The 15,002-nt window shown below is 40.1% G+C and overlaps 1 protein-coding gene across 1 annotated transcript in view; it reads right to left on the bottom strand.

The window, feature by feature from the left end:
* The window catches only part of LOC138664665 (keratin, type I cytoskeletal 19-like), a 33,191-nt gene that overhangs the window by 1,174 nt on the left and 17,015 nt on the right, over positions 1-15,002 (bottom strand). The window contains exons 4-7 of the mRNA XM_069751561.1: positions 11,977-12,138; positions 4,648-4,773; positions 334-551; positions 104-135 (exon numbers count right to left, since the gene is read on the bottom strand). Of these exons, the coding sequence (XP_069607662.1) occupies positions 104-135; positions 334-551; positions 4,648-4,773; positions 11,977-12,138 (538 nt within the window). The remainder of the gene's footprint in view (positions 1-103; positions 136-333; positions 552-4,647; positions 4,774-11,976; positions 12,139-15,002) is intronic.

Below are 15,002 nucleotides of genomic sequence, written 5' to 3'. Positions count from 1 at the left end.
CCATATTATATACTGATCTCTTTTAATATGGCTGACGAAACTTGCTATCCCTGAATCAGTTACATGGGTCCTAATAACCGTTGGGATAGGAATTTTTACTTGCCTTTTGGTTTTCTTGATTCAGGCAGTGGAATTCTGTAATGAGGAAAAGAGGAAACATGCATGTAACTGGCTTTATTTCCTAAGATTTAGGCTTATACCTACTCAATACTATAGATGTACTGTATGGTAAACTCATAACCTAACCATACATATGGATTATAAGATGAAACTGATAAAATCTTGTCCCATCAGTATACTTTAAAGACACAGTAGCTTTTCCTCCCTACGTACATGTCTTCTTCTTGCAGGAGACGTCTATACGTTGCGATTTCCATCTCCAGGCGCGTCCTTGCATCCATCAGAATCTTATACTCATGCTGTTGACGCTCCAGATCGTATCGTAGCCTGGAAAACTCAGCTTCCACATTGTTAACCAAACCTTGTATATAAGCTAGCTGACTCCCATAATCATCTTCTGTTTCGACCAAAGAGCCTTCCAAAGCCAATTTCTGCAACAGGTCACGGCAAAATAATAGTCATTTGCAGTTATAATTATTAATAAACAAATGAATACTCATCAAAATATTTGCCCAAATTGTCGACACCACTTTTTGCACAGAAAAAGATGTGCATTGTGTTTGCAGAAATATTTCTGACTTTTTTTTACTTCTAAACATTCCACGCTCAACTAACAATGACAGTGCTGCAATACCAGTCACAGCCTATGGACTACAGTGGTGCTGTTTCTGGTGGAAAACAGCAGACCATTTTTTTAATGTCAGGCTCAGGTTTAAGGGAAATCTGTAATCATGTTTATTCTACCTATTTTGAGAGCAGCGTAATGAAGGAGCAGAGATCTTGATTCCATCAATGTGTCACTTGTTGAGCTACTTAGTGTAGTTTTTATAAAATCACTGTTTTTTTCTGCAGGAGACTATCATTAGAGGACTAGTAACCCTGCTGGTATGTACTCAAATCCCGGCCCCACCACTGATTGGCAGATTTCTGCCTATGCACAGTGGTGTGGGTGGGATTATACAGAGCTCAGCATTTAGAGAACTGGTAGATCTGTAGCAAATAAACCTGTTTTTCATCAAAACTATAGTACCTAGTAATGTAAGTGATACATCACTGGAATCAGGGAGTCCCTCCTTTATGCTGCTCTCATATGGTATAGCAAAAACCTGGTGACAGATACCCTTAAGGCTACATTCCCATAATGCGTGTTTGCTGAGCTTTTGATTCTGCAGAATTTCCGCACCATTTCTGCACCCATTATTTCAATTTGGTTACTTGCAGTTTTTCATTGCATTTTTGTGCATGTTTCTAACCTGTGATTTTATCGCGGCTTTGATGCTACAGTTTTTGTCTCTGTTTGGTGTGTCATGCTTTAACCCTCTTAATGACCGCCGATACGCCTTTAACGACAGCAGTTAAGGGGACTTATTCCTCAGCGCTGCTTTTTAATGGCGCTGAGAAATAAGGGTCTAATGCCCCCCAGCGTAGGAAAATCTCTGGGGTCTCCGGAGAACATGGAGACCCTGGAGAACATGATCATGGTCCATTTTTACCGTCCCCTGTCACCAAATAACGGCGATCACCAAAAAAAGGCCTGATTTAAAAATAATATCTCTCTTCTCTGAGATGAACTAGCATGTCAGAGAAGAAAGAAATGGGGTCCCCCGAGGCTCCACTGATATGTCTGCCATCCCCTGACCCTCCTGCTCTGTCCCCTGGCCCTCCATGTCATCTTCCTGGGAAAAAATGGTGGACGCATGTGCAGTGCGCCCGCTGAGATCTGCCAGACGGTATCCGGCAACAATAGGGAAATTTTCCTATTGGTTCCTTTTGATCATTGTGATAGACCCTATCATTGATATCAAAATTAAAAAAAATAGAAAATCAAATCCCCCATTGTCACTGCCTTATTTAGAAAAAAGGCTTGGGGTTAGGGTTGTGGTTAAGGTTGTGTTAGGGTTGGAGCTAGGGTTAGGGTTGTGTTAGGGTTGTGTTAGGGTTAGGGTTGGGATTAGGATATTGTTAGGGTTGGAGTTAGAATTAGGTTTTTTCAATAGTTAAAAAAAAATCCTGACAGTATGACGGCTACTGTTGAGCTCAAGTGCGCACTACTCGAGCTTTCATTGGATGCTCAGGTATGCACAGAGTATCCTGGATTCCTGAATGTTTTTTTTGGGGTGTCTAACAGCCTTAAAACATGCGGGGCAGGAACTTGAGCATGTCACTCAAGCACCTGTGATATTTGGTGCACACCCGAGCACCTAATGCAAACTGGAGTAGTGAGCACTTGGGCTTAACACTAAAGACGACATATTCAATATGACGACCTAAAGTTTTCAAATTCTGTGTCGTACCTGTAGGTTCAAAATGCTCACTATACCCCTGGATAAAATGAGGGGCGTAGTTTCCAAAATGGTATCGCTTGTGAGGGGTTTCCACAGTTTAGGCACATCAGGGGATCTCCAAACACAACATGGTGTCTGCTCTCGATTGCGTTCAAAAAGTCAAATGGTGCTCCTTTCCTTTCGAACCCTGCCGTGCGCCAAACAGTGGATTTCCCTCACATACGGGGTATCGGCGTACGCAGGAGAAATTGCACAACACATTTTGTGGTCCATTTTCTCCTGATACCCTTGTGAAAATAAAAAAAAGTTTGGGTCCAAAGTAAATATTTTGTAAAAAAAGTTGGATGCTAACTTTATCCTTCCACATTGCTTCAGTTCTCGTGAAGCAACTGAAGGGTTAATAAACTTCTTGAATGTTGTTTTGAACAACTCGAGGGGTGCATTTTTCAGAATGGTGTCACTTTTGGGTATTTTCTATCATATAAGCCCCTCAAAGTCACTTCATATTTGATGTGGTTCCTAAGAAATGGTTTTGTAAAGTTTGTTGGAAAAATGAGAAATCAATGATCAACTTTTAACTCTTCTAACTTCCTAACAAACAAAAAAAATCATGTCTCTAAAATTGTGCTGATGTAAAGTAGACAAGTGGCAAATGTTATTTATGAACTATTTTGTGTGACATATCTCTTTGATTTAAAGGCATAAAAATTAAAAGTTTGAAAATTGCAAAATTTGCTACATTTTTCCAAATTTCAATTTTTTTCATAAATAAGCGCAAGTCATATCGAAGAAATTTTACCACTACTATGAAGTACATTATGTCACAAAATAATATTCTCGGAATCAGTGGAATCCATTGAAGCGTTCCAGGGTTATTACCACACAAAATGACACGGGTCAAAATTGTAAAATTTGACCTGTCATTAAGGTCAAAATTGGCTCGGTCACTAAGAGGTTAAATAAAGCTGCTTTATTTTTCATACTTCCTGGTATGTGGGTTTAACATAACTTAACTGATGTACTTAGGTGCTGATAACATGCGTTTTTAATGTGCTAACTCTGCAGAAACACAGTAAAAACGCATGTGTTTTTTGGCATCTAATGCAAGTCTATGGGGAAAATCTGCACAGCGAAGAAAACTCAGCATATCTGCAAGAGAAACTGATAAATTGCGGAGTGGAAACATGCAACGCAGGTGAGTATATGCTAAGTAAAAAAGCACAGTGTGCATGAGACTTCTCTAGATCCCATCCACTTTGCTGGAACTGTACAAAGCTTCAAAAATGCACCAAAACTCATCATGGGAACGTAGCCTAAGACATTTTTTTCTAATATCGTAAAAAATGTAACAGAAGCTGTGTTACCATAACCAACCCCTTTTAGATAAGATTTACCTATCAATCAGTTGATAATTCCAAAAGAAGTCAGTCAACTTCTGCATGGGAAACGTAATAAAATATGGTGGCCACTCAAATGATAGTGCTCTGTTCTTGCCCATTGGGCAACCATATGATCTAATAGTATATAGACAAGGGCTGAGTTCATGATTGGTAACAATACTGTAGCATGGTGCTGTAAAGCCAAATACAAAATTAGGTCAGCTCACTTCTGCTTGGAATTTCCTGTAGCAACAGTAGTCCAGAAAGTGGAAGGAGACCTGGCACTGAAAAACTTCAAAAACATTTTATTAAAGTCTAAAAAAATGAAAGTAGTCCACCAGTGGCTTGACTTAAAGGGAACCTCTCACCTGAATTTGGCGGGACCGGTTTTCGGTCATATGGGCGGAGTCTTCGGGTGTTTGATTCACCCTTTCCTTGCATGCTGGCCGCAATATTGGATTGAAGTTCATTCTATGTCCTCCGTAGTACACGCCTGCGCAAGGCAAGGTTGCCTTGCGCAGGCATGTACTAGGAGGACATAGAATGAACTTCAATCCAATATTGCGGCCAGCATGCAGCCAGCGGGTAAGGAAAGGGTGAATCAAACACCTGAAAACTCCGCCCATATGACCGAAAACCGTTGCCGCCAAATTCAGGTGACAGGTTCCCTTTAATCATTCTGACCTATTTGGTCTTTACTCTTGGCTTTGTTATAACTATGATTTTAGAACTGCTGGGGTGCTGATTTCTGCGAAGTTTTCTGTAGTATTGTATGTTGCTCTTAATTGTCCAACATACTTCATGTCAATACCAAACGTGCACAGACCCATTCCTCTACCTCATCTTACAGTGTAAGCACGTACTTTGCTTATGTCAGCATGGAGATCGATCTCTAATGTCTGTATGGTGTGCCGTAGATCAATGACTTCAGATTTCACTGTCTGCAGCTGCTCGGTCCCGGAAATCATGTGTTGGTTCAATTCTTCACTCTATGTAGTTAAATGAAAATATAAAACATGACATATAACTTCCCTATGCCAGGTTTAGATCCATATACTTGACAAGTTTCTTTAACTTTTGTAAGGTTGCAGTTGGACACGTCTTTGATGGGAGATACAGTGGGGCAAAAAAGTATTTAGTCAGTCAGCAATAGTGCAAGTTCCACCACTTAAAAAGATGAGAGGCGTCTGTAATTTACATCATAGGTAGACCTCAACTATGGGAGACAAACTGAGAAAAAAAAATCCCAAAAAAAAAAATTTGTCAGTTTTTTTAAACATTTTATTTGCATATTATGGTGGAAAATAAATATTTGGTCAGAAACAAAATTTAATCTCAATACTTTGTAATATATCCTTTGTTGGCAATGACAGAGGTCAAACGTTTTCTGTAAGTCTTCACAAGGTTGCCACACACTGTTGTTGGTATGTTGGCCCATTCCTCCATGCAGATCTCCTCTAGAGCAGTGATGTTTTTGGCTTTTCGCTTGGCAACACGGACTTTCAACTCCCTCCAAAGGTTTTCTATAGGGTTGAGATCTGGAGACTGGCTAGGCCACTCCAGGACCTTGAAATGCTTCTTACGAAGCCACTCCTTCGTTGCCCTGGCGGTGTGCTTTGGATCATTGTCATGTTGAAAGACCCAGCCACGTTTCATCTTCAATGCCCTTGCTGATGGAAGGAGGTTTGCACTCAAAATCTCACGATACATGGCCCCATTCATTCTTTCATGTACCCGGATCAGTCGTCCTGGCCCCTTTGCAGAGAAACAGCCCCAAAGCATGATGTTTCCACCACCATGCTTTACAGTAGGTATGGTGTTTGATAGATGCAACTCAGTATTCTTTTTCCTCTAAACACGACAAGTTGTGTTTGTACCAAACAGTTCCAGTTTGGTTTCATCAGACCATAGGACATTCTCCCAAAACTCCTCTGGATCATCCAAATGCTCTCTAGCAGACTTCAGACGGGCCCGGACATGTACTGGCTTAAGCAGTGGGACACGTCTGGCACTGCAGGATCTGAGTCCATGGTGGCGTAGTGTGTTACTTATGGTAGGCCTTGTTACATTGGTCCCAGCTCTCTGCAGTTCATTCACTAGGTCCCCCCGCGTGGTTCTGAGGGTTTTTGCTCACCGTTCTTGTGATCATTCTGACCCCACGGGGTGGGATTTTGCGTGGAGCCCCAGATCAAGGGAGATTATCAGTGGTCTTGTATGTCTTCCATTTTCTAATTATTGCTCCCACTGTTGATTTCTTCACTCCAAGCTGGTTGGCTATTGCAGATTCAGTCTTCCCAGCCTGGTGCAGGGCTACAATTTTGTTTCTGGTGTCCTTTGACAGCCCTTTGGTCTTCACCATAGTGGAGTTTGGAGTCAGACTGTTTGAGGGTGTGCACAGGTGTCTTTTTATACTGATAACAAGTTTAAACAGGTGCCATTACTACAGGTAATGAGTGGAGGAAAGAGGAGACTCTTAAAGAAGAAGTTACAGGTCTGTGAGAGCCAGAAATCTTGGTTGTTTGTTTCTGACCAAATACTTATTTTCCACCATAATATGCAAAAAAATGATAAAAAAACAGACAATGTGATTTTCTGGATTTTTATTTCTCAGTTTGTCTCCCATAATTGAGGTCTACCTATGATGTAAATTACAGACGCCTCTCATCTTTTTAAGTGGTGGAACTTGCACTATTGCTGACTGACTAAATACTTTTTTGCCCCACTGTATGTGTCACCATGGTGGTTAGGCTCGATGATGTAACGCCCGAGAAGCATGCTCCAGCACAGTAGTGCCGAGAGGTTTTTTTTAATAAATCAGAAGAGATGGGCAGGACTGGATGTTCCCATATCTCCGCCCTAGGAGCTGAACAGCCTATTTAAGTGATCCAAATCGATAAGTCTGCAGTCACTCTATGTGACTGCAAACTTATGAATCCCCTCAGCTGACGCACTGTGAGCTGAGGGGATTCGCCGGTTTCTGACCCAGGCCCAGAGTGTATGTAAAAATTATACATACTCCAGGCTAGTGGGTGCAGCCTTGCTTCCATACATTTGTATGGAGCGAGGCCAGGCCCACTATACAGGCCCTAGGAGGAGTATGTATAATGCATACATACCCTCCCAGTCCTGGGTCAGAAACTGACGAATACCCGCAGTGCACAGTGCATGCACTGGGGCATAAGTCTGCAGTCACAGAGTGACTGCAGACTTAATGATTTGGACTGGACAACCCCTTTAAAGCAGCTCAGGTGCTTCAGTCTTGGTCTGTGAGTGGAGGTAGAAGGACCTCTGATGTTGTGTCTTTGCCAGAGATTAAGAGCTGGAAACTTGTCTGTTTTCTGATTGTTTTGTTTCACCTTAATGCCTGAGGAAAGTCCCTTGGTTTTCCATTATGTGAAAGTTTATGAAGTCTTATTACTTTTCTGTTTGCACCAAGAACCTTCGTGCCTGTGTGGACCTGGCGACTACCAAAGAGGGAAATCCCCACACCTTGCACTTCCAATTTTGAGATCTAATTTCTTATCTTCTGATTGTAAAACACAACCAGCTATTCTTAAAATGTACCTTTCACAGGATTTTGTTTTTACTTAAATTGAATACTTCCTCCACTGATCGCTGCTCAGTGATTCTGGAACAGTTTTAAGTTTCTTTCATGCCCCTATGATCCAAAATTTTGATTTGCCAGCATTAGAGGACAAAAACCAAAGGCCCACTGAGAAGTTCTGTGGTGTACACCCAGTAACTTGAAGGGAAAATTTCCACCATTAAAACACACCTGTCAGCAGGATTGTGCACAGTAACCTACAGACAGTGTCAGGTCGGCGCCGTTATACTGAATAAATTATACCTTGGTTGGTGAAATCTGTCCTGTGGTTGTTGTTTAATTTGTAGTTTTCAGTTAATGAGATTCTCGTGCTTCAGGGCCTGTTTGGGGGAGGCTCCATGTAATGCTCTGCTTAGATATTCATACTGATGGCTTATGACAAGTCATTATATAAGGTATATTGAAAAAAAAAAATCTCATTCTGCAGGCAGGTGCCTGCACTGCAACATGATCACATGTATAATATGCATTTAATTATTCTATTTGCTGATAAAAATTTATTCAGAAAAAAATCTCTGAAAATGGCGGTCTGGTAGATGCTACTGCACAGGCGCCACTGTGCCATCTTAGTGGAGTAATTTTTTTCTCTAGCAAGATGGCGCCAGCGGATCGCCGATAGTTTTTTTCATGAATAAATTTATATCAGCAAATAAAATAATTAAATGTATATTATGCATGTGATCATGCTGCAGCGCAGGTGCCTGCCTGCAGAATGAGATTTTCTTTTCAGTACATATAATATTCAGTATGTAAAATAGTTGGATGGTCACTGAAGGATCAGGGACCTGTCATATGCCATCAGTATTAATAGCTAAGCAGTGCACCACATGAAGACCCCTAACAGGCTGCCCCGAAGCACGAGCATAGCATTAACGCAAAAGTACAAATAAAGATTAAACAACAACCACAGGACGGATTTCATCACCCAAGGTATCATTTTAATTAGTATAACGACGGCAACCTGACACTGTCTGTAGGTTACTGTGCACAATCCTGCTACATGTTCAGTTTAATACTGAGGGTGTAACTTTGGAATAGATTGGCCCAGAAGAAAAACAAAAACTGTTCCACAATCAGTGGGGCAATCAGAGGAAGTACTCAGTATAAGTTTTAAAAATCCAGCACAAACTCCTGGATTCTATTAGATTTCTCCCTAAAAAGCTGAAACTAGAGTTGGTTAGTACACCTAAAGTCAAGTGATAAAAACCTGCATTGAAATTACCAGTAATTGAAAAAAAAACAAAGTTTTATTCTTTGTGAAAATAATATCAAATTAGATCTTAATCTAGATTTAAGCTATAGCAATATAGGATGGGAAATATACGGCCAGAAAGAAATATGCTGCTAATGAATTCTTTTGAGAACCCTGCATTTATAAGTGGAAATAAAGAACAAAACAACATACTCTGAGTGAAAATAGAGGAGTAAGAGAAGCCAACTACAAACTAAAATGTGTCTATAGAAATGCACAGAGCATGGGAAACAAACAAGAAGATTTGGACCTGCTAACACAGGAAGAGAGATATGATGGCACTGAAACTTTTTGGGATGATACACATGCTTGGAATACAAACCTTGATGGTTCCAACTTATTTATTCAAAACTGGATTAACAAGAAGGGACAAGGTGTTGCACTATACTGTATGTTAGGAAAATGCAAATCTCCACAGAGATCCAAGCTTAAGAGACTGGTAGCACTGTACAAACTGTTTGGGTAAGAATTCAAGGAGAGAAGAACAGAAAGTACACTATTGTAGGTGTTAATTTTAGGCTACCTGCACAGACCGAAGATATGGATTAACTCTTTTTACATCAGATACATCATACTGTTCTCAAAAAAGTACAACATAGTGATCATAGGAGATTTTAACTATCCAGATATTTATTGGGACTTTCTCTCAAGCAAAAGTACTGAATCCAGAAAATTCTTATCTTCTCTTGCTGACAATTTTATCATTCAAAAGGTAGAATAGAGAACAAGAGTATCTGCAATCTTGCACCTAATTCTTACCAACAGGGAGCAAATGGTTGAGGAAGTAAAGGTGGCTAGGAACTTAGGAGGCAGTGATCATGCTATCCTCAAATTTTGGATTACAAGAGGAGGAAGACCAGTGAGGACTCAGACTTTAAGGTTGAACTTCAGAAAGGCAGATTTTAATGGACTCAGAAAGAGAATAGGAAAGGTCCAATGGCTGGGTGTTCTAAAGGACAGAAATGTCCAAGAAGGATGGGAGATTTTGCTAAATTAAATTCTCACCACACAATCTATAGCAATCATGAAAAGAAGTAAGAATTGGAAGCATTTAAAGAGCTTAGGATGGATGAACACAGAACTTAATCACTTGTCAAATGGAAAGAAGTTGTGGCATAGCTAAAGAAGAATATAGTGCTGTTTGCATGGAATGCAGGACAAGAGTTAGAAGAGCTAAAGCCAGTAATGAAGTAAGGCTTGCAAAGGAGACCAAAAGTAGCAAAAAGGATTTTGGGGTATGTCAAAAGCAAAAGAAAAGTCAAAGATGCTATAGGATTATTACAGGATGAAAAGGGTTAAGCGATCAAAAATGATGTTAAGATGGATGAACTTTTACAATCCTATTTTGCATCTGTGTTCTCTAAGAAATCAAATGCAAAATCAACTAACCTTCACGGCACCATCAATGAAATAAAAGAATACACACTATCCATAAAAAGGGAAATGTTGAGAGAACATTTAGCTAATTTAAATGAATTTAAATGCCCTGGTCCAGATTAATTACATCCTAGAGTTTTGTAAAAAGAATCTTTAAAAAATCCTGGAAAGCAGGAGAATTCCAAGAAGATTGATGTAGGGCAAATGTTGTCCCTATATTCAAAGCAGGAAAGAATTTGGAGCCAGGAAAGATATTTGAACAAGTTATTAAACAGATAAGATAAATACACCGGCGCTCCAAGCGATGTTGAGCGTGGAGATGGGGGGAAGCTGCTGGTGCCTAGACGGTGCCTAGACGGCTACTGTGCCAAGCCTGTCATATATACAAGAGAACTAATATAGTAAAAATTAGGTCACCATGCTACCTAGCTCCTAGATGGTGGACTCAGTGAACTAAACTCCTAAATCGTTTCCACAGAAGAAATAAAATGAGCACTTACTTCGTAGCTGAATGCCGATGCTATATCATTTATGTAATTTATTAAAAGTAATTTATTAAAAACTAGTTTTAAGGTTAGTATTATGCCCATATTTTTCTAAAGTAGTGTAGGTAACCTATTTTCCTAAGGCACTGTATCAGGTTTATAGCTTTCCCGTATGTGACACTCTCACACACACATATATGCATTTTTTTCTTGAATAGTGGGTGGTGCTTTTTTCTTATATAGAGCAGAAGACAGCCGGGGACCTCTAGCCCTGACGAAGAAGGTCCGGTGACCTTCGAAACGCGTAGGCAATAGAGGCCCTGCTCGGCATGCGTCTCCTGCTCATCTCTTGCAGCTCCGGGTGACGTCACCCAGACCACGCCCCCCTATTCCCCGCTGCAGTGTAGCGGCACCCTTGGCCAGGATGCCGCTTGTTCATTTTTCTGGCGCGCGTGGTGGCTAGGCGCCAATAGGGGAGGACGCTCCCCTCAGGCCTGCCGTTTCACGCCGCCGCTCGGACCTCTAACTTCGGAAACATGGAGGAGCGACTGCCTCCATCTACCCAGCGCTCCACCACGTCCCCACTGATATAGCATCGGCATTCAGCTACGAAGTAAGTGCTGATTTTATTTCTTCTGTGGGAACAATTTAGGAGTTTAGTACACTGAGTCCACCATCTAGGAGCTAGGTAGCGCGGTGACCTAATTTTTACTATATGTTATTAAACAGCATATATGTAAGAACTTGGATAAGCATACAATAATTAACCAGAGCCAGCATGGGTTTGTAGCGAACAAGTCATGACAAACTAATCTAATTTCCCTCTAAGATGGAATCACTGACTGGTTGGATCAGAGAAATGCGGTAGATATTGTATATCTCGACTTCTGCAAAGCATTTGATAAAGTATCTCATACTATCCTTACTGCAAAAATGACTAAGTATGAGATTGACAAGGCTTTGGATAGATGGATTCATAACTGGCTCAGTGATCATAGTCAAAGAGTGGTAAAAAATGTTTGAACATCCAAATGGAAAAGTGTTTCAAGTGGGGTACCACAAGGCTCTGTCCTTGCCCCAGTGTTGTTCAACATTTCTATAAATAATCTAGATAAGGGAACTGAAGGTAAACTAATAAAATTTGCAAATGATGCAAAGCTATGAGAGATAACTAGCGCTAGAGAAGACACAAAAAGGATTCCAAAGGATCTAGATAAGCTTGAATAATGAGCGGCGACTAAAAGAATAGTTTAGAAAAGAGCTACCAGGATGGTGAGCGGACTGTAAAGTATGTCCTATGAGGAACAATTAAAAGATCTGGGAATGTTTAGCTTGCAAAAAGGAAGGTTAAGCAGAGACTTAATACCTGTTTACAAATATCTGGACCACAGTCATGAAAAAATGGTCTAACTATTCACACAGCTGGCTCCTTCCACAGGATCCAGTGTTTTTTTTCCTGAGCTGAGAACAGTACCTGAGTCTTGAACCAGTTCTCCACGTCCTTCGTGTTTTCCTCCATCAAGTTTTCATATTCCGTTCGAATTTTTAACAAGATCTTACTCATGTCGACTGACGGTGCAGCATTAACCTCCACATTGACTCTGGCTCCAAGTTGTGTTTCAAGGCTGTTCACTTCCTAAAGAAATACTAGACTGTAATTCTACCAGATATATAGATGAATAAAAAGAAAGCAAATTTATTGTGCAGCCTGAAATTGATCTGATTGATCCCTGCAGGATAATTATTCTTTGTTTTATTTTTATATGTAAGGACTCATTCAGATGTTCGATATCCTCATATATGTTCTTCAATCTGTATTCCTCATACCACAAGCACCAGACACATACAAAGACATCATCTCACCTCCATGTGACCCTGTCTCATCCATCAGCCTAACAAAAATCAATTTGTTGAGGATTCAGTTATACCAGATGAAGTAAATACAATCTTAGTAGAAAAGGTTAATTCACACATGCTTCAAGCAATTAAAATTACTTCTTTATTTAGTGTATTAATGAAGAATGAATAAAAAGTCTCTTTATGACATTGGCGCTTCCGTGAAGCCAGCTTTTTTATGGAAACTGTAAAGTGTAGTATAGTTTAGTGAGGTGCAGTGTTATACAGTATAGTGTAGTGAAGTGAAGTATTGTGCAGTATAGTGTAGTGAGGTGTAATATTGTACAGTATAGTGCAGTGAGGAAAATTATTCAGTATAGTGCAGTGCAGAATTGTACAGTGTAGTGACGTATAGTATTATACAGTATAGTGTAGTGAGGTGTAATATTGTACAGTATAGTGCAGTGAGGAAAATTATTCAGTATAGTGCAGTGCAGAATTGTACAGTGTAGTGACGTATAGTATTATACAGTATAGTGTAGTGAGGTGTAATATTGTACAGTATAGTGCAGTGAGGAAAATTATTCAGTATAGTGCAGTGCAGAATTGTACATTATAGTACAGTGTAGTGACGTATAGTATTATACAGTATAGTGTAGAGAGGTGTAGTATTGTATAGTGTACTATAGTGTTGTAAAGTGAGGTGTAGTATTGTACATTAGAGTATAGTGTAGTGAGGTGTAGAATTGTACAGTATAGTGTAGTGTAGTGAGGTATGGTATTGTACATTATAGTATAGTGTAGTGATGAGTAATATTGTACAGTATAGTGTAGTGACGAGTAATGTTGAGCATTCCGATACCGCAAGTATCGGGTATCGGACGATATTTGGGGTATCGGAATTCCGATACCGAGTTCCGATATTTTTGTGATATCGGGAATCGGTATCGGGATTTAGATTAATGCATAAAATAAAGAATAAAAATAAAAAATATTGATATACTTACCCTCGGACGGGCCCTGGTTGTCACCGCTGCAATCGCCATGCTTTTCTTCCTAAGAATGAGCGCTTTAATGACCTTCGATGACGTCGCGGCTTGTGATTGGTCGCGTGAGCAGTCACATGAGCGGTCACGCGACCAATCACAAGCCGCGACGTCATCGAAGGTCATTAAAGCGCTCATTCTTAGGAAGAAAAGCATGGCGATTGCAGCGGTGACAACCAGGGCCCGTCCGAGGGTAAGTATATCAATATTTTTTATTTTTATTCTTTATTTTACACATTAATATGGATCCCAGGGCCTGAAGGAGAGTTTCCTCTCCTTCAGACCCTGGGAACCATTACAGATACCTTCCGATATTTGTGTCCCATTGACTTGTATTGGTATCGGATATCGGTATCGGCGATATCCGATATTTTTCGGATATCGGCCGATACCATCCGATACCGATACTTTCAAATATCGGACGGTATCGCTCAACACTAGTAGTGAGTCCTGTAATGTAGAGAAAGCACCACTGTAATAATGCACACCACGCAATATATACAAAATGCAAAAAATAAGTTTTTATTGGTACACCACACACATGTTAAAACATAACTAAAATGCAACACAGCAAAGAACCTAGTCCATTAGAGATAATATCCACATGACAATCCTTTGCATAATGTAATAATGACCAAACAACAGCCTATCATCTACTTGTTCATGGGACTGCTAATCAAAAACTTTATAAACAGTCAAAAAATGACCCCAACAAAAATATCCTAATAAGGAAATACAGGGCACAACCATTCCCAGGGCAAATGAGCCCTTGACCGGGAAACATATGCAAAGTTACCAGAAGGCCCATAAAGCAGACACCAGGGAGTTCAATAGAGTATAGATTACCCGTTGTAGATATTGGCAGGGGCAGGTCTCCCCATGCACCGAGTAGATGGACCCAGGAACAAGGCCCCATACTCTATTGAACTCTCTGGTGTCTGCTTTATGGGCCTTCTGGTAACTTTGCATATGTTTCCCGGTCAAGGGCTCATTTGCCCTGGGAATGGTTGTGCCCTGTATTTCCTTATTAGGATATTTTTGTTGGGGTCATTTTTTGACTGTTTATAAAGTTTTTGATTAGCAGTCCCATGAGCCAGTAGATGATAGGCTGTTGTTTGGTTATTATTACATTATGCACGGATTGTCATGTGGATATTATCTCTAATGGACTAGGTTCTTTGCTGTGTTGCATTTTAGTGATGTTTTAACATGTGTGTGGTGTACCAATAAAAACCTCTTTTTGCATTTTGTATATATTGCGTCGTGTGCATTATTACAGTGGTGCTTTCTCTACATTACAGAACTCAGTATTTACCACTGTTTTGCACCCCGTTCGATTTACATTCATGCCATGGTAGTGCGCTTGGTGCCTTTTGTTCTGTATTATAGTGTAGTGAGGTGAAGTATTGTACAGTATAGTTTAGTGAGTTGTAGTATTGAATATTATAGTATAGTGTAGTGAGGAGTAATATTGTACAGTATAGTGTAGTGCGATGAAGATTGTACAGTATAGTGTAGTAAGGTGCAGTTTTGTACATTATAATATAGTGTAGTGAGGAGTAATATTGTACAGTATAGTGTACTGAGGTGCTGTATTGTACAGTATAGTGTACTGAGG

Source organism: Ranitomeya imitator, chromosome 2, assembly GCF_032444005.1.
Source record: "Ranitomeya imitator isolate aRanImi1 chromosome 2, aRanImi1.pri, whole genome shotgun sequence".
NCBI classification, from domain to species: domain Eukaryota; kingdom Metazoa; phylum Chordata; class Amphibia; order Anura; family Dendrobatidae; genus Ranitomeya; species Ranitomeya imitator.
The sequence above is the reverse complement of the archived record's forward strand: the minus strand, read 5'-3'. Positions and strand labels throughout refer to the sequence as shown.